We start from the raw sequence: 26,328 nt of genomic DNA, 5'->3' as shown, positions 1-26,328 counted from the left end.
ACTTATAGAATGTGACGTCACTTCTGTGTTCGCAGGGATGCCACAGGGACTGATGCTACCAATGAAAACAAGGTAGACGTTTTTATTATCCGCAAAATTGAATGTCGTACAAATGAAATCTTATATGCTTTCTTCCCAACTTGTTTAACTTAATGTTGCGTTCATGGTAATGTCGCTACTGTTTCTTCTTTGGCTTGAAAAAGAACAAGGCTAACCTATCACCAAGACGACAGCTAACCTTGACCAAAGTCTCAGTGATACGATATCATTCATCAGGATCATTTAAAAAGTAATTTGTGGAGTTTTCTAGAACACACTTCACTTGTTTTCACTCTTGGTGTTAACATGTCGAAGCACAACAAGACTGACGCAAAACCATGCTGCAAGAGGCAGAGAGAGGGAGGGGGTTGTGGGTCGGGCATCATCTGGGTTTTCTGTCAGCTGTGAACGTACGTTTGTCTGTGATATGCAGACATTTGGCGTCAAATAATTTGATACAGTAACAACTGTCTGATCACCGAGAGCAGGTTTGTGTTGTCAAGGTTTTAATATTTCATGGGCATTCGATGTCTTGCATTCCAATTTCATGTTTGCATTTCTGATCGGCAGTAGGGCCATAATTTTAGATAAACTGTTATGTTTAAAGAAGACACATATGGATGAGGCGACACTTATATACTGTGAGTGTTATTGTGTATGTGTGCAGTGTGAACTGGCTGTGGCGTTTTGTCGTGGCGTTTTGAACGGCTAATGCAGTGCCACAGTGATGACGAAGTATTCATGTGGTTTAGATTGTTCTCCCAGATGCCATTTATTGCTTGGTTTAATTGTGTAATGTCTACAATCCAGACAAGGACAACTTGTTGATTTAGACACGAGAGCTATACAGAGCAAGCCTTGTGCTGTTGAATTCTGTCGGTGCCAGGAATGAAACAGCACTTTCGGCTAGCCTCCATTGAAGAAATTATAGTAAGGCGAGCAGTCGTCACGTCCCCTACGTGGTTGTTATGTCCCTGTAGCCTGATAACTACATTGCCTTTGAATAGGTTTAGATTAGTTCAATATACTACTTTCTTTATCTCGTTGGTTGACTTATACAGTGTATTGTGTAGTAAGATTGTTTTTACTGCTTTGACGAGCCTGTATCAGTGGGGGTGTTTGACTATGGACTGAGGATGCTACCCGCCATATTTCTTGGCGTTTTGTGAATGTTTAATAAACACTATGTTTTTGCTGTTGCACAGACGAAAGTGAAAACAGAAGATGGTAGATCAAGGCGAGCTGTGTCCTCACTTGGATTGTATTGGTGAGGTCACAAAGGAGGAACTCATACAGAAGTCAAAGGTGGGACAGTGTTATAAGCGTCTTATTACAACTTTTTAATAGTTTGTCATGTTTATTACTATTTATATTCATGTGCAAAACAGGAGAATAGGCTCCAACTCTGACGTTTTGTTTATCCCATGTTTATGCATATTATGCACTTGTAGGGCACCTGCCAATCATGTGGAGTGGGTGGCCCTAACCTCTGGGCATGTCTGCAGGTGAGATGCTTCTCTGCACACTGTTGATGCTGAAGGACATAGTGATGTTTCTTAGTGCGCTGTGTGTAATAAATCATGATGTCATTTCACCATCAATTATTTTCTTCTTATTGCTTAAGTTCAAATGCAGTTGAACATATTTTATTGTGCTGTCCTGTCCATTTGCAGTGTGACTGCCCTTATGTGGGCTGCGGAGAGTCTTATTCTGACCACAGCACCATACACGCTCAGGTAACATTTGCTCTCTCTCTCTCTCTCTCTCTCTCTCTCTCTCTCTCTCTCTCTCTCTCTCTCTCTCTCTGGCGCACACACATTCTATTTCTGTAATCTGTTTTTTTCCCTCTTCAATTTCACCCCTCAGCGAAAATAGTCGTTTGACCTACTGTGTTCTATTCTAACATTTTTCCTTAAAAAAAAAAACATTGCCTAGGCGAAGAAGCATCATCTGACAGTGAATCTGACCACATTTCGGATCTGGTGTTATGTGTGTGAGAGAGAGGTGTTCCTGGAGCAGCGTCCCACCATGCCCACGGCAGCTGCCCACCACCACTGCAAATCCCAAGAGCAGGTAGGATAGGGCGACACTGCAACACACCTTTTTTTTTTTTTTTTTTTTGGAAACTCCAACTCCCACACCTGTAACTCTTGTCTATGAAAATTGTCATTGTAGTCCATCGTAGTAGTAGCACTTACAACTGCATACAAGATCCAACATTGAGAAACACTTCAATGATAACATTCATCATTCAGTATTCCGGTACTTTGATTAGGGTTATTTATCTACAGTCTCTTTAGACAATACTGTCTGTAATATTCTTTCTTCTTTCTCTTTCTCAAGTACATTGAATGACAATTGTGGATGATAATGTGCTGTACCAATACTGTTGTTGTTTCTTTATATACTGAAGTTGTAGGACAGCTATTCACCAGCGTACCAATTTTCATTAGTATACTGTTTATAACAGTGCTTATTGCTGTATACTTGGTGTAGTTCTTAGTGCAAAGGAAGCCTTTAGCCTTCCTCTATGTACCGTCAAAGCAATTGACATTTGTTTTGTCCATGCCTCCTCAGGAGTCCTTGCTCCAGTCTTGTAGTCACCCTGTGAAAGCCGTGCCCATAGCCGTGGCCGACGATGAGGAGTCCGAGTCGGAAGAAGACGAGCTCAAGCCAAGAGGTGACCAAGCCAAGCTACATTCACTCATTCACTCACTCACTCACTCACTCACTCAGGCTGTTTTCAGGCCACCAAGTGCCATTACTGCTTCCAGCACTAGTAACACTCAGAACCAAAGTGAATGACTCACCCACTGATCCTGGACCAGTGTGTCGCGCAGCTCAACAGATAGGCCATATCAACAGGATGCTGGCACTGGCATGGTTCTCTGTCGGCCTGAAAGCGCTATCAGTCACTCAGTCCCTCACTTTCTATATCACTTGCATACTCACTCAAGCCTCTTAGTCAGTGGTAGAGATCACCTTCTCAGATGTGCACCCGGCTGTCCTCCTTTATAGGAAGTCATGAGGTCAAGGGAGAAAGTACAAGCTGAGGACATGGAACAGCATGCTGTTCAACACTGCACTGGCTCTGTTCTGACCGACCGTTCTGTCTGTCTGTCTGTCTGTCTGTCTGTCTGTCTGGCTCTTTGCAGGTCTCACAGGGATGAAGAACATTGGCAACTCGTGCTACATGAACGCTGCACTGCAGGCTCTCTCCAACTGGTGAGAGGACACGTCCTGCTTTTCAGAGTTCTCCGACATAAACTGAAGTGGTTTCATTTCTATTTGCTGATTGGAGGATCATTGTGCAATGTGATGTCTGTGAGGATTCGTTCAGGACATGGCATCCAGAAGGGTTTGGTTGTAAGCAACTGGACTTCACAATTCTGGGAAAGTTCCTTGGATGTGGAACAGAACATCTTCAAACTCCAAGAAGAAGTCCAGTTGCTTGCAACTAAAGCTTTTCATGTGGCTGGATTGCAGTTCTACAGTGTAGAAGACATACTAGGATGCTCTTCTGCACAATACTTGCACAATGTTTTCCTTGCTTGCAAATTCACTTTGTTTATTTTTGGCTTTCTCTCGCTCCAGTCCGCCTCTAACCCAGTTCTTCCTGGAGTGCAGTGGGCTGGTGCGGACGGATAAGAAGCCCGCCTTGTGCAAGAGCTACCAGAAGCTCATCTCAGAGCTCTGGCACAAGAAACGGTAACCCTCCTACCTCCCCTATGAGACAGTGTGCTTTTTTCTGAGTGTCTTTATGCAAGAGAAACAGTTGGGTAAGAAAGTTTCAGTTCAGTTGCAGCTTTGCTAAGTCACTACAGGATGCCAAACTGATAGCTGTTCATACTTTATACATCCTTGTAATAACAACAGATCTATAAATATCCAAGTTCAGAAATTTAAAAAAAATGCTGAAAAAAATCCCTGACTAAGGCACACCAAATTAAAATATCTTTATTAATGTGACATGTCCTACATAGACATATGAAAAATAAGGCCCACACGTAGCGGCATGAGTGCCTCATCCGTGTAATAACAACAGACCTATAAATATTCCAGTTCAGAAATGAGGGGGAAAATGTTGAAAAGAAAAAAAACCTCCCTGACTAAGGCACTCTAAATTAAAATTGTAATAATAATAATAATTAATAATAATAATCTTTATTATTATCTTTAATCTTTAATGACAAATCCTACATGGATATGTTCAAATAAAAACAAGGCCACACTTAGTGGCACGAGTGCCTTCTTCAGGGCAGTAACACAAAAGAACAGAGTAGTAGTAGTAGTACTGAGGTTCTCCACACTGCTGAGCCTGCCTCTCACGCAGCTCTCAGCAGCAGAGAGCTGTCAATCAAACTACCAAAAAAACCTCTGGGCCCGCCTCTCACACAGATGAAACACATCTAATTGGAAGATAATGCTGAGTGATCCACTTTTAAGGAGTGTCTTTCCCGATCCACCCATTGCTGTATTCCAGAGGGCATTAATAATGGCATTTATGAGTACCGTTTTTTTTCTCATTTTTGAACTCGAATGTAAAATACCTTGGACTAAAGAGTACCCAAACACAAGAAGCCTACAAACAATTGGGATAAGAGCACACCATATTCTACATATTCAAAGACATAGGATATACATATTTCTAAGATGGACATTATTGTCTGTCTACAGAGTTTTTGCTTGCAAACGTGTAAGTGTAAGTACCGTCTTAAATTGCTGAGGCTAGCAAATGGTTCTGGAAGTATTTGGGAAGACGTGAAGAGAGCACAAGTCATATTTCTCTTGTTTTTTGCTGTGCTTGCATTGTTAGTTCTCCAACATGCAGAGAGTGTCGCTATTTTAAGATGTCTGCAGAATGATGTAACCCAGTGCTTATACTCTTCAATTTCTTCTCCTCTTCCCTCTTCTTTATTCTTCTCCTTCTCTAGACCTAGTTACGTTGTGCCCACCAGTCTGTCTCACGGCATCAAGCTGGTCAACCCCATGTTTCGCGGCTACGCACAGCAGGTGATCCATACACAGATAAACATGTGGATTTAAATTGAGCATGGAATGCCTCAGGAGATGTAATCCATGACAGAGTACTGTAGATGAGGACATGGGAGATATGAATCAAGGCATGCATGTCTAAATTCCTGTCATACACAACGGACCACACACAATCATATTGTACATGCACACTGAGATTCAGTGGGATTTTTTTATTCACCACTGACAATGGAAGGAGTATGGAAATTGTGAGCCAAATCAGTGCAAGTATTATTTACACACATATTTGTAAAATTTGCCATTGACCGTTGGTCAGTAGCTATTCCACACTGCAGAAGCAAAGTCAAGTATCCAAGAATTCCAAGTGCAAATTCATCAGTCTGCACACACACACACACACACGCACACGCACACGCACACGCACACACACACACACACACACACACGCACACGCACACGCACACGCACACACACACTCTCTTACACTGATTAGCTATTCATCCCCAACCCCACACAGTACATTTTAAAGTGTTCATTCAACATTTTATGAGTAGGACTAACTAGACGAGCGTTAGACTTGACTCTCCTAGTGGAGAATTAACATTACAAAATGTACTGGGTTTCATTCTCCCTGGTGCACATTCTCTCTGGTACTTGAACCTGTAACCCTATGATCAAAACACCACCTCTCTCTAACTCGGTGGTTCTCAACCTTTTTTGAACAAACGCCCCCTGGACATCATCCTAAGCTTCCAAACACCCCCTTGACCTTATCATAAGCCTACCAATGCCCCCCTTAGTGGTAAAAAAATAAAATGGACTAATGCTCCCAATGACAACTAAGCCCCGCCCCTTTCAACTGTAACTTCTCAGCGCTCCCCTAGGGCTCCCCAATGTCCCCTAAAGGGCTGTACAGCCCCTGTCAAGAAACACCATTCTAACTGGTGCCTCACCTCACTCCTCTCTTCCCCGCCCTCCTCTGCTTCAGGACACCCAGGAGTTCCTGCGCTGCCTGATGGACCAGCTGCACGAGGAACTGAAGGAGCCGCTGAGCGACAGCGGGGCGGCCATCATGAGCGGCGGCGACTGTAGCCTGGAGACGGCCGACGCTGCCACAGGCCCCCGCGGGGGAGGGGGAGGGGACGGGGACCGCAGCCCCTCGGAGGACGACTTCCTGTCGTGTGACTCGGGCTCCAGCAGCGGGGAGGGGGGAGACTGCAGAGGAGGAGGAGGAGTGGGCGGGGGCGCCACCGGGGAGGCCGAGTTGCTCATCCAGGACGAGTGTGTGGTGGGAGCGCGGGCTGCGGCGGCGGCAGCAGCGATGGCGGCAGCGGCCGCCGCAACTAGCAGTGCCACCCAGACGGGGTCGTCTGTCGCGGGGGCGATCTCGGAGAAGGAGAGGCTGAAGGAGAGGAGGGTGTCTGGGTCGCCGCTGCGCGGGGCGTCTCAGGACATGGACGAGGACGCGGACGTGGACACGGCGGCACCTCCAGACGGGGACAGAGGGGAAGACAGAGAGTCTGAAGAAGCAGTGACGCCCAGCGACAACACTCAAAACCAGACACCGGCAAATAATAACACGACAGGTTAGATCATATTCCTGTAATATCCTCTATTGTATTCTCATAGACATTCATGCTAATGCATCAAATAGTGGCTTAGGAAACATACATATCTATTTTACACATTTCTACTACAATTTCTACTACAATTCTACATATACATGCACACGTACCCACTAACACACATAAACACATTTGCACAGCCAGACACCCACAGCTTCACTCAGACTTTTTTCAACATACCGGATGAACTATTCCTGATGTTTGTGTGCACAGTACAGCTTACTCAGCATGTTTGGTTTGCTACTGTACTTTATGTCTGGTCTGACTGATTACAGTATGCCCTATTCTATCTCTCTCTCTCTCTCTCTCTCTCTCTCTCTATCTCTCTCTCGCTCTCTCTCCTCTCTCTCTCTCTCCCTGTCTCTCGTCTCTCTCTCTCTCTCTCTCCCTGTCTCTCGTCTCTCTCTCTCTCTCTCTCGCTCTCTCTCTCTCTCCCTGTCTCTCGTCTCTCTCTCTCTGTCTCTCTATCTCTCTCTCTGTCTCTCTGCATGTCTTCAGAGCCTGATAACGAGGCGTCGTGTCACCATCCCCCGTCTCGGCCGTGCAGCCCCGTGCCCCCAGTGCAGGAGCTCCACCCCAAGCTCTCCAGCAGCCCGCCCAGGTCCAGCCCTCTCCGCTCCGCCGGACCCACATACTCCTTCAAGAAAGGTACTACACAAGAGTGACAGAGGGTCACACAAGAGTGACGGCTAATCAATACACACAGCCAGCCTGTATGGCGATCTGGAGGTGCCGGAGCAGTTACTCAGTTCACTAAAGGGAGATGCTTCAGTGAATTGAAAAGCTCCTGACAGGTGCATCTCTGACTTACTTAAGAGAGTTTCAGTTCCCTTTTTCCATTCCGTATTCAATTTTTGAGGTGATTTTATGCAAATGAGTTCTACCAGCAGATGTTGCCGAAAAGCATTCATAGAGGTCATAGACAACAAGGATGTTAAATCACACAATGTATACTGTTTCAGCAAATGAAAATACTGTGGTGTGGTTGAGAAGTAGTGTTATTGGGCATCACTTGAAGCGTGTATTGTCAGTGTGGTTATCTTGAAAAATGCTGCACTGAAACTGCTTTGTTACAGTGGAATACTGAACTATACGGCACCATGTTATAATACTTTTTTGATATACAGTAATTCTACTATAATCTAATTCTATTAATACTATTGATGATAGTGATATACTATCTTAATGTCTCTGCTTCCCTTGATAAGACATGTTCAGATTTGACATAATTCAAATCAGCAGTCCCTCTTGTGATTGGCTGTAATCAGTGTCTGCTGCGTCTGCTCCACAGCTCAGGTCATCATGGGCCCCAGGAAGAAGAAGCAGTCGCGCTACCGCAGCGTCATCTCCGACATCTTCGACGGCTCCATCCTGAGTCTGGTTCAGTGTTTGACGTGCGACAGGGTGAGTGCAGTATTTAAACGTTCCTTTTTTTTTCCTGCCAGCAGAGGGCAGCCAGTGATTGCAGTGATTTTCCAAGACCATTACAGATAAACTCATGTCCCTGAGTGCACTCTGCCAATGCTTTACTGCAGTGTTCTGGGTTCCAGTCTGAATCATTTGAACTTTTCACCTCTTTTCCATCCTCTTTCACAGCTTGTGGCATTGCCTCTTGTTAACTTCCATTTACTCTCAGAATAGTGATGTAAGCTTATGCCTCTTACCAACCACTGAACCAGTTTTTGAAAATGTATCGATATGTATCGATATTCCTTCCTGTGTTCCTCATGTGTAGTCACATACCAGTATATTACACTCGTGTTGTAATTCAACTGCCATCATAATGTTCAGCATAATGCATTTGTACTCACTTGGGGCCCGAGCACCGAAGTGCAAGGACCACGCTGTGGCCCTTTGCCCTCTCGGTCCGAAGCCCTATTGCTTTTCGAAAGATTATTAGGGCCCTAGCACTGAATTGATGAATTGTGAAGGATGAAGAATTGTGGAGGATTGTTCATTTCTTGTGGCATAACAAACTGATGGCTTTATGAGTTTACGTATAGTATTAAAAATATGCGTTTAGTTTAACCTTTTTAGTGCATATTGCATGTAAGTTGGTAAGTTGTGTGTCAAGTCAAGTCAAGTGTATCTCGCTTAGACGAACAAAAAAACGTCATCGCTGCTAGTGGCTTTAATTTGTATCTCATTCCGAATTTAGATGTTAAGAATGACTCAATTATGGAATCCCATTCAAGGTTTGACTCGGACCCCCCTGTGGATCCCTGACATAGGTCAGTTTTCCCCTGTCCTCCCAGGTGTCCACCACGGTGGAGACGTTTCAGGACTTGTCTTTGCCAATCCCCGGGAAAGAGGACCTGGCCAAGCTGCACTCGTCCATTCACCAGAACGCCCCGGCCAAGACAGGCGTCTGCACAGACAGCTACGCCGCACAGGGCTGGATATCCTACATCATGGACTCTATACGCAAGTAAGGGGCACATGGACGCATGCACATGCTTTAAAAAAAAATAGTCACTCACACAGATCCAACGCCAGGGACACGTGCAGGCGAAACAAGCGAAGCGAAGCGAGGCGAAATTCAGTGTTCCATTCTTGTCATCAGGTCATCACAGCAAATCCAATGTTGTTGATTTGAATGGCATCTGCAGGTGATATTCGCTCCTCATTTGCATAATATTAAATTTGGCTGAATATTTTTGCTTTACTCCTATTTGCTTGCCTTCGCCCCCCTCATTGGAATGAATGGCAAAGTTTGCTTCGCTTGGCAAAATTTGCATGTACACTATGTGTCATCGGCGTAATTGCACAGACACACAGTTGCTGGCAGCTTTGGCTGGGCCCAGGACAAAGTCATCTAGGAGACGACCCCCCCCAGCCCAGCCCAGCCCAATGCATATATGATGCAATGAGGACCCTGGGCCCGGGACAGCTGACCCCTTTGTCCCCGCCTGTCGGCTTCCCTACACACACACAGACACAGACACACACACACACACACACACACACACACACACACACACAGTCACAGACTCACTCACACACATACACACACACACATAGCTTGAAATGTTATGGTGTTGTGGTGATGGAAAATTCTCTCAAATGGCCACAGTTACAATGGGTGTCGTGGAGTAGTGTGTACCACCGACCAGACGCACACATGCACACATTTACACACGCCTGCACTCATACCCAAAGAAACAAAGCCTTACACACACAAATCTACTGTACTATGTGTCATGCAGCACTTGTACAAAGGCAATTGCAATTGCCAGTCCAGTCTAGCCCATTGGTACTCTGCTTGTGGGCATGGCTGTACACAGTGTATCTGGCTATCTAATTGCAGGTTTGTGGTGTCCTGCATCCCCAACTGGTTTTGGGGACCCATGGTGACCCTGGAGGACTGCCTGGCCGCCTTCTTTGCTGCAGACGAACTCAAAGGTGAGACAGAGAGAGGATGCTTTATTGTCTCCAGAGGGGGTGGATTTGTCTGATTTGGCTGAACAGTCACTACATATAAATACTCACATAACTCCTACATAAAGCAATACTTGTAATGCGTAACAAATACATAAAACATAAAACTGTTCACTGCCTAGCATGCCTGCTATCAATTATTCATATATCTATTATTAATAGGCATTTGAATAGATGGAGGAAAGCATAGACAAACGAGCAGAATGTGAATGCAGCATGCCTGTACATGGTAACAAGGAACAAGCAGCACTGCAGGGTAGCAGACAGAACAGAACAGGGCAGGAGTAGGACAGCTTGGCAGACTATTATTAGGCAGAGATGTGACTCCCACACAGCAGCACAGTACTGCACAGCACCAAAATGTGGAGAATAGGGTGCAAGGAGTGCAGAAATATTTTTGTTTTACTGTAAATTGCACAAAGACATAGGTGTTTACTTAATGCTGTACTTTATAATACGTTTAGACATGCCCCTGTTATAAATGTGCTTCTACCAGAATGTCAATGGCCAAGTCTCACTGTAAAATGTACTATGAAAGAGTTTGAGTCGTGTTTTAGTTTAGTACTAGTATTGTACTACCATTTGACTGAAGGACAGATTCTTTCCCAAAGGTGTCACAATTCTGAAGGCATACTTGCATTAAGGACTGTGTTCATCTAGTGTATCAAGGACTGTGTACACCTTGTAGGAATCCCTATGAGGCTTAAAATCTCAATATACTGTTGATTAATGACAATAAAAGGCTTTCTTTTTCTATTCCTATTTCCATTGTAGTAATGTGGTTTCAATGACTAGTAGAGTGTTCCACTAGTCTAGCTATCGTCACACTATGTAACAAGTGAGGTTTAGTCTGGGGACCAGCGTGCTTGTTTGCTTGCTTGTGGTTATCCATCGAGTCTGGTGATGACTTCCACACCTGTATTGGTGGGGTTCTTCATGTCTGTATCGTTCTGTTCTGGACCCGCATGCTGTGTTGCACCACCTATTCAATCTCTCATAGTGGACGTGTGGGTTACGGTTGCCCGTGGCCAGTTATTGGGCGTTACAAATGTGTCATTAATCAAATGACAAGCTTCCGTTTGTTCGTTTGTTGTAGTATGTGCCAATGTCTTTCCACCCTTGTTGTCCGCTCTCCGACTGGTGCCCTACCTCAGGCTAGCGCTTTGCATCCAGCCTGTCTTTTTTTGCATAGCAGCATGGGATTTCTCAGGGTAGCAATTCCACTGATGGAACAGTGCACACTATTTAGCAGCCTAGCCTCTGGCCATCCTTCAATTTTATTTATTTATTTATTTTTGCTACTGATAATGAAAATCCCATCACCCCTGCTTCGCTCTACTGTTTGCAAGGTAGAGTGTTGAATCGAGGAGCTAAAACCTTCACCTAATTACAGGATTTGATTTCTGATGTTGGTGTAAAACCTATGAATTGTGTAGCCATTCAAAAAAATAGAGGTCATCATGACTAACTGAATGATGCAACATAGAGATTTCTGAGACTGCGTGAGTGTTGCAAGCTCATATCATTTCACTGATGATCCCTCTTGTGTTCTCTGCAGGTGACAACATGTACAGCTGTGAGAGATGCAAAAAGTAAGCACCCGATTGCCTCTTGGGCAAGATTCATGTTCTGCCAGTTGATTGGTTGTGCATTGATTGACAAAAGTTTCATTGCACTGATGTCAGTTGTAGGTGAGAGGTCCTCTTGCTCTGTTTGTTATTAACAAGTCTCAATGTGTGAATGTGTTTCCACATCTTCAGGTTAAGGAACGGAATAAAATACTGCAAAGTACTCAGATTACCTGAGGTAAGACACAAGTCATAACTATGGCACTTTAACTTCATCACCCACACAAACCTACACTGTATGCGCAGTACAGGTCCACAACTCAAATTTCTCTTCCGTTTTACGCTTCCGTAGTATTTTCATGCCTGTGACAAATACAATTTTATTTTGATTTCCTTTTATTGTCCAATCATACTGTTTTGGGTAAGTGATGTTGACTAGTTGTTGATTTTATTTCAGGTAAAATTCAGTGCTGTTGTGTGTGTGTGTGTGAGCATGTGTGCGTGCATGTGTGTCTGTGTTTATGTGTGTGTATGTGTCTGTCTGTGTATTTGTATTGTGTGTATGCATGTTTGTGTATTGTCTGTGTGTGCGTGTGGCCCTCTGTTGGTCTGCAGATCCTGTGTATCCACCTGAAGCGCTTCAGGCACGAGGTCATGTACTCCTTCAAGATAAACAGCCACGTGGCCTTTCCTCTGGAGGGCCTCGACCTGCGACCTTTTCTGGCCAAGGAGAGCCCTTCGCAGATCACCACCTACGACCTCCTGTCTGTTATCTGTCACCACGGCACCGCAGGAAGTGAGCAAAGACACGGGGTTTTAATGCCAGACTGTGGCCCGATATGGGTCAAGTGATTGCTAATGAACTGTCAAAAGGCGTCTCTGTTGTATCCTGTGTGTCTGGCAGTACCAGACCTCTTGCATAAAATCTTTGCTTCGTTCATGTAACACTTGCAGACATGACAGATTTTTAAAAAAAATTTAAAAAAAACTTACAGGAGAAAAGTCACTTTGAAAATACAGAAATAATACACAAAACTCCTTTATTCACTGTGGGCGATATTCAAGTCACTTAAAGGGCAACTCCTGCGAATTTCAATGTGCTGTTAATTGCTCACGTAACCCTTGACTTGTCAGTACCCGGTGACCCCGCAGTTTTTGGCCCAGCCCTTTCCGAGATATGAGCTATTCTAATGGGGGCAACTTTTGTTTACATTTAAAAAAAATGAGCATAGGCCTACTCCAAATATTTTCCCAAAAGGTATCGCTGTTTGCTAGCTGTCTGCTGATGTTGCATAACCTTTTGGATGTTTTTGGGAATTAATAAAAATGTTTTTTTGAAATGTAAACAAAAGTTGCCCCCATTAGAATAGCTCATATCTCGGAAAGGGCTGGGCCAAAAACTGCGGGGTCACCGGGTACTGACAAGTCAAGGGTAGCGTGAGCAATACAACAGCACATTGACATTCGCAGGAGTTGCCCTTTAAGTGATCTACAGCAAGCAGCCTTTTTCTAGTACGCTCTTTTGCATGTTCAACATTCATGAATAGAGTATTTAATCTCTTTTGTGGATAGTATAGAGCCACTAGTTGTACTTTTCAACTCTCATGTTGTCTCTCCTCTTCATCCCTGATTTCTTCCTCTCCTCCTTTCTTCTTACCCTCCCTCGTTCTCTCAGGTGGCCACTACATAGCCTACTGCCAGAACGTCATCAATGGGAAGTGGTACGAGTTCGACGACCAGTATGTGACGGAGGTGCACGAAACGGTGGTGCAAAACGCAGAGGCCTATGTGCTCTTCTACAGGTGAGATCTGCTACAAACCACATTCACTTACACTGTAATCACACATACACACATCATGCAAAAGATTGAGGGTTTTTTTGTGTTTGTTTTGTTTTTTAAAGAAGTCCCATTGTAGTCAATGAATTTGAGTGAGATTATAGATTAGATTACTATCCCAGTGGGGTTGTCATTCAAGTATAAAGAAATCCCGCACACTGTCCATTCCACCAACAAACTTTAATACTACGTTTCGGTCGTCCGACCGATGACCGAAACGTTGTATTAAAGTTTCTTGGTGGAACGGACAGTGTGCGGGATTTCTTTACACTTGAACGACAACACCACTGGGATAGCCTAATATCCTATGCACCTGCCCAACTACAGAGGTGTGCAAAAGCGTCTTTGTTGAAATATTAAAAGCAAGACATCTACTGTGCTCCTAGTGTTGCACCAGTCCCATACGCCTACACTAGCATAGATACAGTGGTTCCCAAACTTTGTCCCCTGCGCACCCCCTTGTATATTTCAATGTGGTTCGCGCACCCCCTAAGGGAATATTTTGGTGTACTGATGCTACGGAAGTATGATTCACTGTGCATTCACTGTACATTATGCACTCTTTTCCAATAGTCTAGAAGTTAAACTACACTTCAGATGGACCTTTCCAGCATACAATTCACCATACAATTAAAAACTACTTCATGTTCATTAATGTTGGATAAAAACTGACATATCCACCATTGCTCTATTTAGCTCGCGCACCCCCTTATGGCAGGTCGCACACCCCCAGGGGTGCACGCACCACAGTTTGGGAAACCCTGCTTTAGGCATATTTATTTTTTCTTCTAAAAAGGACATGTCAGTCACATGTGTTGTGTAATAACAAACATCATACTGATGACTACATTGTCTTTGAGACATCCCACCATATGCGCCATATGAATGCAAGTCAATTTTACGGTCTGTCTCATCCATCCGTTTCTCCCTGTCTTGTTCTCTGCTCTGGTGGCTCTCAGGAAGAGCAGTGAGGAGTCTGTGCGTGAGCGTCAGAAGGTGGTGGCTCTGGCCAGCCTGAAGGAGCCCAGCCTGCTGCAGTTCTACATCTCCCGCGAGTGGCTCAACAAGTTCAACACCTTCACAGAGCCCGGACCCATCAGCAACCACACCTTCCTCTGCCAGCATGGAGGTCAGCACACACACACCAATCGCCACACACACACACACACACACACACACACACACACACACACACACACACACACACACACACACACACACACACACACACACACACTTTGGTCAGGACAACCTCTTATTACATGATGGGGTATGATTCAGACATGCTTTGACACACACACACACACACACACACACATGCACAGTGTATATTCTGCTGTGTTAATTCAACACTGAAAGAAGGAACAAGTTCACTGGAAGAGTGTTGAATTTGAGTGCTGAAATGTATGGTGGACTGGACACATGCTCATTCACTTTCACTCACTCACATGCATGCATCACCACAGGCAATCTCTTTCTCTCTCTCTCTCTCTTTCTCTCTGTCACACACACACACACACACACACACACACACACACACACACACACACACACACACTCTTACATAAACAGACGATACACACATTGTATACATTGTATGAACCACAGAAGAACACACACATTCATACACCACCCGCTCACTTTTCATATGTTGACATTCACTTCTGATAGAACCATTAAGACGTTTCCTTTTTAGCGGCCCAAGCTTGCTTTCAAGTTGTTAGCTTCATGTGGGTCGGTGCGTGGTCTGTAATCTCTCTCGATGACTCAGTGTAGTAAACACACAGCGTACAATTTCAGTGATTCTTCAGGCCGCATGCCTCCCCACTTGCATGCCTCCCCACTCTTGTGCACATGTGCAGATAATGATACAACATGCAGTTGCAGAAACGCGCAATTCCCCTCTTAATTTCTGGTTGACCATAAAAGGTTTTCTTATCGGTTCTCTGGGCCTGCTGTAAATTTGTCAGGTTCAAGGAGGTCTGTGTTTTGTCTTGTTGACCCGTTGTTAATTCATAGATGTAAATTACATTTTAGTGTTTCAAGCCATGTATATCCTGACATTATTTATGTGTCCCTTATCTTCTCATCGCCACATGCCTGCAATAAAGTTCTGCAGGAATGCCTCCCACAAAGTACCACTTCATCGATGAAAAATGTACAGTACATTAAACTACACTCTCACAGGCCAATTTATTAGGTACACCTTGCTAGTACAGAGTTTGACCGCCTTTTGCCTTAAGAACTGCCTTAACTGCCTTTCAGTACTCAGTAACTCAATACTCATTGATACAAGACAGGATGGATCCATGTTTTCATAATGTTGACGCCAAATTTTACCCCACTATTCGAGTGTTGAAGCAGAAATTCAGACTCATTAGACCAGGCAACATTTCCCAATCTCTTATTGTCCAATTCTGGTGAGCCTGTGCAAATTGTAGGCTCAGTTTCCTGTCAGCTAAGAACAGGAAGCTGACGGGAAACTGTAAAATGTTAGATTTAATAGTTAGATTTAACAATATACATATCATCACTATCGCTGTTTACAGGCCGGACAAAATGGTGCTGGTGATTGTTCCCAGTTCCCGCACCATGTGTTACCCAGATGAACCTGCTGACGTCCATGTTGTCTTCTCAATTCACATAGAAAACAAGTATTTCTCTGTTCACAATGGCAAACAAACTTTATGGTTCCTGAATGCTCGATTTTTGGCATGAGCAGTGCGGGAACGGCACCGGCACCGGCACGGTTCTCTGTCATACTGAACACGCTATAAGATAATTGAATTTCAGAGTTTTTTATACAGTGCATTTGGGCACACTACTCTCTAAGTGTGGGGTAAAATAAAACGGCAAATGTTACTGTGTAGTTAAGTCTGTATCTTCTCATCTCCACATGCCTGTGGTATAGCTGCATGATTACTGAGGGTACCATGTTTTTTTCAGGAATTCCTCCCACAAAGTATCACTACATTGACGACCTGGTGGTGATCCTGCCACAGAATGTATGGGAGTACCTCTACAACAGGTAAAGCATGTCTGACACAGCTAAAAAGAGCATACTTTGTGGGATTCATTTGGCAGAGACTGTAAATGTTTTTACAATTGTGAATACTTGCTGTCGTACCCATTTACCTGGAGGAAGATCAGAGGTTACAAATATCTCTCCTGCTTCTCTCTCTCTTTCTCTCTCCCTCCTTCCCTCCCTCTCTTTGTCATCTACATCTCTCTCTCTCTCTCTCTCTCTCTCTCTCTCTCTCTCTCTCTCTCTCTCTCTCTCTCTCTCTCTCTCTCTCTCTCTCTCTCTCTCTCTCTCTCTCATAGCTTTGGTGGTGGGCCTGCCGTGAACCACTTGTACATGTGTACAATCTGTCAAGTGGAGATCGAGGCTCTTGCCAAACGCAGGAAGATGGAGATCGACACTTTTATCAAGGTAGCCATGCAACATACCAGGGGGAAATAAGAGGCAGTGTTAATCACATTATGTTGACCAACATGAATTGGATAATATTAAAGCAGCACTAAATATTTTTCATCTTTGACCACCCTACCAGTTAGATTTGGAATTTTCCCTCATGTAATGGTGAGCAGCAGAGAAAGGGTCCTCGCCTTTGAACTTGCTTAGTGCGGTTTTACTGAAGCCTCTAGAGGGCAGCGTAGAGAAGTCAGAATTCAGTTGCCTTTCATCATGTTACAGTTTATGCTTATGAACCACTGAAACACCTTTGGAAACACTATTTTCTTTGTTGCTTTATTGACCATTCATCACAACCTATACAGATAAAGAAATAAAATGTTATCAACAATAGTGTGTTATTTCAGTTTAACATTATAAGATGTCGTCATTGTGTCGTCATCGTATGCATTTTGGTATGCAGTTTCCATTAGGCTTTTCCTTTGTTTAACTGATACGGCAGCTTGACCCTGACAAAGTACTTGACAACCCATTTAAGCCTCTGATAATGATCTATGTGAGTGCTTTGAAGGAGCATTAGTTGGTGTTATCACTGCAGTCTTCAATGGGATATGCGTGACTATTCTAATGGCGGTGAGTCTGAAACGTATTTACAGAACAAATTAAAAACAGGCACATCCACTTAAAACAGTCTGGGGGCTGGACTAAAGGCACAAACTCAAACTCAAACAAGGCCATGCTACACATATGCGAATATTTTTACTTTTTGTCTGTTCATTTTTTCAATTCCATTTACACTACACTTGAATAGAAATCACAAGTATTACGTCAATAGAAGCTGGTGGTGATTATGGAATATAACTTGCCATGGGATTGGTTGTTCACCAGGCCAGCACATTATCATTTCAAAGAACATGCCAACATCTTGAGCTTTTCTTGTTAACACGTATCCATTTCAGAGATCTTTTTAGAGATCGCCACTTAAATATCCACCTTAAAAAATATATATCCCTTTTTTACGCAATTTTATTGTTACTTAGTCATGATATGCATCCAGCATAAAAAATGTCCATTGTAGAGAGCTAAAACTCCCTGAACTTGCATGTTAACGTGAGACCGAAACTAATTTCAAAAAGTATGTGTGTAAAAAAGGGTCAAAATACACAACACCAGGGTTCCCATCAATTTCCCTTTCTCAATGATGTTTGGAGACTGCATCCATGTGGCCAACATCTGGGCTCAGTAAGATAACCAGATGCTCATTAGGACTGGACCCAGCCGCTCCACTTAGTCTCGAACGCGGCATGGTATGTGATGATGATGACGCCCTGCTGCCTTTGAACAGCCTGTACTCTGACCTGGTTCACTGCCCCCTCTCCCCGATATGGCAGAAGCAGGGTGGGGGTTGTTTCTTCTGGCCAGTAGGGTGTTACTGGCTTTCAATGCTGGCAAAGGAACATGCTCACAGGAATTTAATAGTGAGGCATCAATCTCTCAGCTGCATGAAATGTTCGCTAATGCTCCATGCTAGCAGACAGTGTGTCGCTCGGCTTGGGTTTTTCGTCAGCAACACCCGATCATCCTCCCCTCCCGGAGTTTTCATCAGTATGTGAAACGTCTGCTGCGATCCATGGCCGTTGGTTGGCGCTAGCGGTGACGCAGTTGATGATTATTCACGAAAAATAAGATAAATCAGTCCTCCCACACTCCCTCTGTCTCTCTCTCTCTCTCTCTCTCTCTCACTCTCACTCTCTCTCTCTCTCTCTTTTCATGCTTCTCTGTCTCTCCTATTCCTCCACAGCTAAATAAAGAGTTCCAGGCGGAGGAAGCCCCAACGGTGATTCTGTGCATCAGCATGCAGTGGTTCAGAGAGTGGGAGAGCTTCGTCAAGGGGAAAGATAACGGTACGCTATGCACATATACACTTCCTTTTGTTCCTCCCTTGTGTATATAGAGGCTGTCCCAAAACTATGCACTCACTTTAAATCATCGTATAGTGCGGTAGGTGTTAATGAAAACTTCACCTACGTCATGTGAAATGTAATGGAGTTTACAGACGTCACTTTATTGTTTTCTCATGGCCTATTCTCAATTTAATATTTAGTCTACTCTACACACTCTGAGGCCTACAACAGACAGTGACAGTAGACAGAGAAAGTGAATGTGTCAACAGTGTCTACGCCAGAATGGATGTCCGTTTCCAAACAGTGGTGACACATCCAGTATGTTTTACATGATGTAGACATTCCCATGAAACCACTGAAGCCTCTCTCCTTTAGTCATATTCAGCCATACATGTACACCATCACGTCCTTGGGAGGTGATAGTAAATTATACGCACTTAAGAAGAAAATAACAAGTCATCACTACAAGTCATTAATCAACATGAATTTCTTTTGCGTGTGTATTGCATCACTGCTGTGACAATAGCTTTGGTCTGTCTGCCTGTCTCACCACAGAGCCCCCAGGCCCAATAGACAACAGCAAGATTGCCGTGATGAAGGGAGGACACCTTCAGCTGAAACAAGGTGTGTGTGTGTGTGTGTGTGTGTGTGTGTGTGTGTGTGTGTGTGTGTGTGTGTGTGTGTGTGTGTGTGTGTGTGTGTGTGTGTGTGTGTGTGTGTGTGTGTGTGAGAGTCAGAGAGAGAGAGAGAGTGTATGCGTGCACGCACGCACATCTGTGTGTACGCATCCTTGCATGTATGTCTCAATGGCTACGTTTACATGAGACATTTAATTCCGAATGAACTCAATTTAATTCTGAATAAAGCTTAATTACACTTTGAAAATGTCTTCTAAACACCTCTTAATTCGGAGTTAAATGAAAGATCAAAGTAAACTCGACTGAACTATTTAATTCGTAATTATTAATTCGGAATTAAAAACATAATGTAAACGTAGTGATTGTGTGTGTGTGTGTACATACTTACTGTGAGAGAGTGTGTGTGTAAGTATGAGACCATTCTTGTGTGTTTGCTTATCATATTCAGTCCTAGTGCTGTTTTGTTTGCATATGAATATGCATATATGTTTCCTATGCTGGAGCAGATCTTTATCATTTCTCATTTACATCTTACCCAAACTAATAAACCTCTTGCATTGCGTGTTGCGTGGGAATGGCCTTTTGTCTTGCACATGATGTCATGGTGATGATGGGTTACTTTGCCCTTCCCACTGTTAGTACACTGTGTGCGTTTCTTCATCCCGATGTTCTTTTTCCATAGTGCGCTGAGGAAGTTGCCATGTCAACTTACAGAATATGATATGATGGTATTGGTTAACGTGTGTGTGTGTGTGTGTGTGTGTGTGTGTGTGTGTGTGTGTGTGTGTGTGTGTGTGTGTGTGTGTGTGTGTGTGTGTGTGTGTGTGTGTGCAGGAGCGGACTACGGCCAGATCTCTGAGGAGACGTGGCAGTACCTGCTGGGCCTCTACAGCGGGGGGCCTGAGATTGCCGTCAGACAGGCCGTCATCCCCCCGGAGCCAGAGGGACACGGAGAACGCAAGATAGAGGCAGAGACCAGGGCCCTATGAACCAGTGAGGACACACACACACACACACACACACACACACACACACACACACACACACACACACACACACACACACACACACTCAGCCAGCTAGCTATATCAGCTAGTTTAATTGCAGCCACGTTTGTCTACGAGAATGCAAGATAGAGGCAGAGACCAGGGCCCTATGAACCAGTGAGGATAGGCCCAGACATCAGCATGAGCATGTCTGATTAGTTTCCAGGGAATTAGTGTATATCAACTGCCTGCATCAGGGTTCTAGAGAAGCTCCACAAGCGCATTTCCCTACTTCCCGCAAGAGATCTCAAGTCTGGACAGAACACCTACTGGGGAATTGGACTGCCTCCATATGATGTTTTTTGCAGAGCTTTTATTAAAGTCTATCACTTGTGTTATGAATAGAGTTGAATAGAATATAATTACATGCCTTTGTCGCCATTATACATAGTACAATGAAATATCATAGGAACATCTGCAAAAGCCTTTCTCAACGGGGCTCTCCCTTGGGGATTGTTGAGAGAGGGATACTCCTTAGGCGTGGAGTCTATTTTATTTTTTTAGTACTAAGGGGGACGTTGGCAGGCTTATGATGAGATCAAGGAGGCGCTTGTTTTAAAAAAAAAAGAACCATTGATGTATCTACTTTAGTAGTTTCTACCTCAACATCTATATCTACAATAAATAAATAAAAAAAATCCCTCAAGTAGTTGATTCCCTCCTGATATCAAGGACTACACATTAATCCATGTCTACATTTTCTGGAAGATTTGTGGTCAGAGTTATCCAGAATGTTATTTTGGCAATCCATCATACAAGTATTAGCATGTGAAACGAAATCAGAGTTGTAGGGAGAATGTATTTTTTTTCTGCAGGCACTAGACTAGAGTAACTCATAGGTAGTGGTAGCATTAACCCACAACAGTGTGAACCCATTAACTCACAGAGGGAAATTAATCATCGACTGATTCACTGATATTATTGTCTAAACCTCAGTGTTCTTGGAAATGTAATGATTGCAAAAACATTACCCCGCAATATGGGTTAGGGGCGGTAACAATAGGCATCTAAGTATGTATATGATACAGTGCTAATCCAGACCATTCTGTGGTGGACCTTGTTCACGTCAAGAAAACAGCATTCAGGGAAAGAGTGTTTAGACAAGCCAGACAGGGTGTTGTAGACATGTGGAAATTCATCCATCCTTGTATTGCTGACGTCATTGCTGCTAGGCTAATACAAGTCAACGGTAAATGAAAGCATGGTATTAAAATCGCCTTGCCAACTGTACCATGCACTCTGACTGACTTTAAAAGTGTGGTCCCAAAATCTTAAACTATCCCTTTAAACTTGCTGCACAATTCATTTTAGTGAAGAACCCGTTTTACTATCACTTCATCAGACTCACTGGACCTGAACATGATGAAGCGATCGTGAAGCTAAACTAAATTGTGCGGAAAATCTGACGGCTACCGGAGTGTGCTGGCTTCCCAATTTTCTATGGAATATAGCATTTACAGTATGAGTGCACATATCCAACAACTGCACAAAAAAATCGGCTCTCCATAGGAAATTCATTCTTTTGCTTTGAACACTAAAAACAATACACTCATATCCAGGACGTACGGCGTACGCCATCCTAATGTGTTTTTAAAGCCAAAAGTATTTGATGGGGAGACTGTGAATGCAGACCCCCATACTTAGCATGACTTCCTGTGAGGGTTCAAAAAACCTTGGAAACATCTGGTGTCGCAATTTCCAGCACATTACTCCCCCCTCCCTCCCTCTCTCCCTCTCTCTCGACTTTCTCTCTCTCTCTTTCTCTCTCTCTCTCTCTCTCTCTCTCTCTCTCTCTCTCTCTCTCTCTCACACACACACATCTGTAATAATGAGTCACCACCTGATAATAAGCAGACTTTCTCTCAGAGGACTTTCCCCTGATGCTAACATGTCCCTCTGTAAACTCCTTGGCTGTGTCGGGTTGTTTTCTTAACCAGCTGACGTCAAACTCCTAACCCTCCGTGATTATCCCCCCGCCTCCCATTACATGGTCCAGAGACCTCCTGCTGTGTATGATCAGAAACCTGGAAAACCTTTATTGCTTAATTATGTTCTCCTAGCAAAACAAAACTCATTCCCAGAACACATAGTCTTGCTTTCCATCTACAGCAGGGGTGTCAAACATACGGCCCGCGGGCCGCATCCGGCCCGCCAGAGGGTTCCATCCGGCCCGGAGAAAAAAAAAAAAAGTTAAAAAAAAAAAAAAAAAAAATTTTTTTTTTTTTTTTTTTTACTTTTTTTTTTTTTTTAATGAAATAACCGAAATGCGCAATTACGCACAAAATCGAGACCTGCATGACATTAACCCAATGGTCCCTCTGTTACACTGTATATATTTAGTAAAGTGCACATCACACTTCTATTATAAATAGTGAATTTGTACTGTAACAGGCATTTGATAAAGCTCATATATTATAGACCTCATATATACAGATACAATTTTAATATTTCTTATTCGTATTGTATTGGTATTGGTTGTAATTAAATAATAAATATAATTGGATTTGTATTGGTTCCTAAAACCAATAAACTGGAAACGGGATGTTAGAATGAGTGAAAATGCAGGAAATTACATCTAAGAAATAAAAAAAATTCTGGGGGAAAACCCCCAGACCCCATACCAAAAATAGCTGTCCCTTATTTAATTCATTGACGGTTATCAATGAATAAATGAAGTCAAGGAAATGTTGCATAGGATTATCAGTATTGCATTGCTTTCTACATATTCAACACACTTAAAACATGATGGCACTGAACACTAATCCTCTGCTTTACGTTTTTTTTTTTTTTTGCGATGATGTTAGTAATGCGGCCCGCTTGAGGTCCACATGGGTTGTATGCGGCCCCCGGACCAAAATGAGTTTGACACCCCTGATCTACAGCAACCGACAGAACATGGTGTTGTGTGTTGTGTGTTGTGTGCTGTGTGTGTGTGGCGTACATGTGCATGCTTGTGTGAGTGTGCGTGCGGGTGAGTGTAAGCATTTGCGTGTGTTTGGCATAGCAACCTGAGAACATGAGAACAGGTTGCGTGCGTGCGTGCGTTCGTGTGTGCGTGTGTTTGCATGCTCACGAGTTAGTGTGCGTGAGAGCGTATTTCATTTGTGTGCGTCTCCGTGCTTAATTGCTGCAATTAAGGCTCATTATTTATCCTACTGTATTGACTTTATTTCTTGATTCCATTAATGCAATAACATCTCTCTCCCATGATTGTTTTCACAGGCGCGCCAAGGCATGTGGCCCTGCTAGACCACCTGACATCACCATCACCATCACAGTCTCCACCTCAACCCTCCAGCCACACGCCCCCCCGTCACTGAACTGCTCCCTCCCCTGCATCACTGGTGCACTGGCTGAGGGTAACTCTTTGACGTGTGCAACAGGAGCCACAAGCCAACGTGCTAGCTAAACTACTCCTAGCTTAGACGACAAACATGTTGTTATATAGACCAATGCGTGTAAGATAATGACACTTTTGATACTCACACGGCCACACGGAGAGAGGGATTATCTATTATTACCAGTGGTGAGAAACTTTCGCACACCGCAAGGAACTTGCTGAAAGGAGCTCGTTGGAAAAGGAAAATGTATAAAGGCAAAGAGACACTTAAATGTGCACAACTCATCATCCACACAACACAACACACTTTCTTTCTCTCATACACACACAAACACAAAAACACACACACAAAGACTTCTCCAGGTGTTGGAAGTTGGAGTCCTCTAGAGCGCTGGTGTCCTGTGCTAAGGCCCAGATGGAGGGGGTCGATGATGTCATGGATACAGCTGCTGCCTGTCAACTCTGCTCTTCTCTTCTATTCTGTTGGTCTGGCTTCTGTCTCCCCTGCCCATTGCCCCCCCTCCCTCCTCTTCTCATCTGCAGTAAAGCATGTCTGTCTGTCTAAACACCAAGCCCAAGCCTAATGGGAGGAGCACCTCGTCTGTCCCGTTTGTTTTAGCCTGGCAATGCACAAGGCTTTCAGCCTTCAGTGAAATGGCAACTGGCAGACGAAGGGTGTTTTTATTTATTGAAGCAAAGCCATGCCGAGATTCCGTTGTCTGACCCACTCCATTCACTGGCATGTTGTCGGTGTTTGGAGTGAAGAGGTTGGGATAGATAGGGTAGGTACAGTAGGACTTGATCGTGTGACTTCCTTTTTCAACGGAATATGAAATAGAGCAAGAGGTTGATTCAGTTTGGAGTTTTAACAGGATGTTGTGCAAGGCCAAGATATCACAACAGTGATATGAAGACAGTGTGTGTCACGGGCCAAGCTTGGCCTGTGTGTAGAGCATACTTTTAATATGAAAAGGAGATCCAAAGGATCCGTCATCAGATTTGAATGAAAAAAAAAACAATCATCTCGGTTCTAAACGGATGTTGTGCAAGAAGAGTAGTCGTCTTAGGTGGTGTATGCGTATGGGTACCGTAGAGGGTACAACACTGCATTTCCCGGGTTCTGTTAAAGTATTAATTTTCCTGGAAAACGCAGAGCAGGTTCAGACCGGTATAGGGGGTGACTCGGGTGTACTTGGTTGATTGACTCTCTCTCTCTCTCTCTCTCTCTCTCTCTCTCTCTCTCTCTCTCTCTCTCTCTCTCTCTCTCTCACCCTCTCTCTCGCCCCAACCCACCAGCCCCCAACCCAACTGTCCTCCAGGCTCCAGTCTCAACCAAACTACCAATCTGAAATCCTCACTCCCTCACCAATGACCTTCAGTGCCGTGGTGTGCTGCCTACCTGGAGTATTGTTTAGTTCACCAAAGAAAAAAAAGGTTCCAACATCTGGTATCAATTTCCAAGCTGCCCTTATTGGTTCTTTCTTTGTTTTTTTTTTTATGTTTCAATCACACACAAAAAAAGCTGGGCACGTGCAATTTTTGGTTGGTATGTTACAATGTGTATGACTGACAAAGAGAGTGGCACTAAATAAATAGTTATTTAAGACTTTAGATTGAGCTTTGTTGAAATTAACTGTGTGTACCTCTATCTGTGAACTGGGTTTACACATGGCACAGCTGTTACATTTCGAGTTCATGTCAAGACTTGACCTAGTGATGAATAATAAATATTGTATAAAAATGTAATTGGTTGGAGTCCAGATGATAACAGTTTTAATGCTGGCTTATTGCAGTCGAGGTTGCTTTTTTGAGTGTCTGTTATTGTCTGTTTAACTGTATTGAAATTGAGAGTGAATAAAGCCTGTTCTTTCATCTGTCTTAATTCTGTGGGTGGTTAAAATGTGTGGGTTTTGTTTTCAATTTATGATTTAGTTCTTTTTGCTCTTTAATATTGCATTGTGTGTGCTTTGGAGAGACGACAAGTAAAGCAAGTAGTATTAGAGTCATTGTGTTTTGAATATATTGGAGGAGCGCTATCACGACTGGACAACTCAACCTTCGCCACATCCAACCCATCCCACCCTCACCACCACACGCACACCTCACATGCACCTAAACACACGTGCATAAACATGTAGTCTCCACACACGCACACGTGCATAGACATGTAGCCTGCAAACACACACACACATATTAAAGCCATTGCAGAACCTGTTTCTCTCAAATCATATATCAAAACACTACATTACAATGGGACAGTCAAACCCAAACATTCTGTTCCCCACTAATAAACCACCTTAATCGAATAATGACTATTCCCACAAAGCATCTCACAAGAGCAATAAAAGCCCATCACCACTGAGGTGCCTATTAATTTACCTGACATGGCTTTTATGTCTGCGGCTTATGATGTCTGCAGAGCAGCAGCAGCCTGCAATCGATGTCCGTTGTTAAGCACCAGTGTTCCACATTGATTACACAC

General features: G+C 43.7%; 1 protein-coding gene across 3 annotated transcripts; it reads left to right on the top strand.

Moving 5' to 3' along the window:
• Positions 1–32: 32 nt before the first annotated feature.
• usp20 (ubiquitin specific peptidase 20) lies at positions 33–25,728 on the top strand. Of its 3 annotated transcripts, none has more exons than XM_063210962.1 (25): positions 33–72; positions 1,245–1,344; positions 1,491–1,544; positions 1,713–1,775; positions 1,975–2,112; positions 2,617–2,719; positions 3,195–3,264; positions 3,634–3,747; positions 4,974–5,052; positions 6,023–6,620; positions 7,158–7,307; positions 7,951–8,063; positions 8,915–9,087; positions 9,967–10,061; positions 11,656–11,689; positions 11,858–11,903; positions 12,281–12,461; positions 13,341–13,467; positions 14,463–14,632; positions 16,450–16,531; positions 16,828–16,936; positions 18,720–18,822; positions 19,378–19,446; positions 20,295–20,453; positions 23,729–25,728. In XM_063210962.1, exons 2-24 carry the CDS (start codon positions 1,264–1,266, stop codon positions 20,447–20,449), a joined length of 2,907 nt encoding a protein of 968 aa, XP_063067032.1. In that variant the 5' UTR covers positions 33–72; positions 1,245–1,263; the 3' UTR covers positions 20,450–20,453; positions 23,729–25,728. The 3 variants fall into 3 exon arrangements, with proteins under 3 accessions (XP_063067032.1, XP_063067030.1, XP_063067031.1); XM_063210960.1 differs by having other exon boundaries at positions 8,891–9,087; XM_063210961.1 differs by lacking the exon at positions 33–72 and adding an exon at positions 460–527 and having other exon boundaries at positions 8,891–9,087.
• Positions 25,729–26,328: the final 600 nt, after the last annotated feature.

This window comes from Engraulis encrasicolus, chromosome 11 (assembly GCF_034702125.1).
Source record: "Engraulis encrasicolus isolate BLACKSEA-1 chromosome 11, IST_EnEncr_1.0, whole genome shotgun sequence".
NCBI classification, from domain to species: Eukaryota; Metazoa; Chordata; class Actinopteri; order Clupeiformes; family Engraulidae; genus Engraulis; species Engraulis encrasicolus.
The sequence above is the reverse complement of the archived record's forward strand: the minus strand, read 5'-3'. Positions and strand labels throughout refer to the sequence as shown.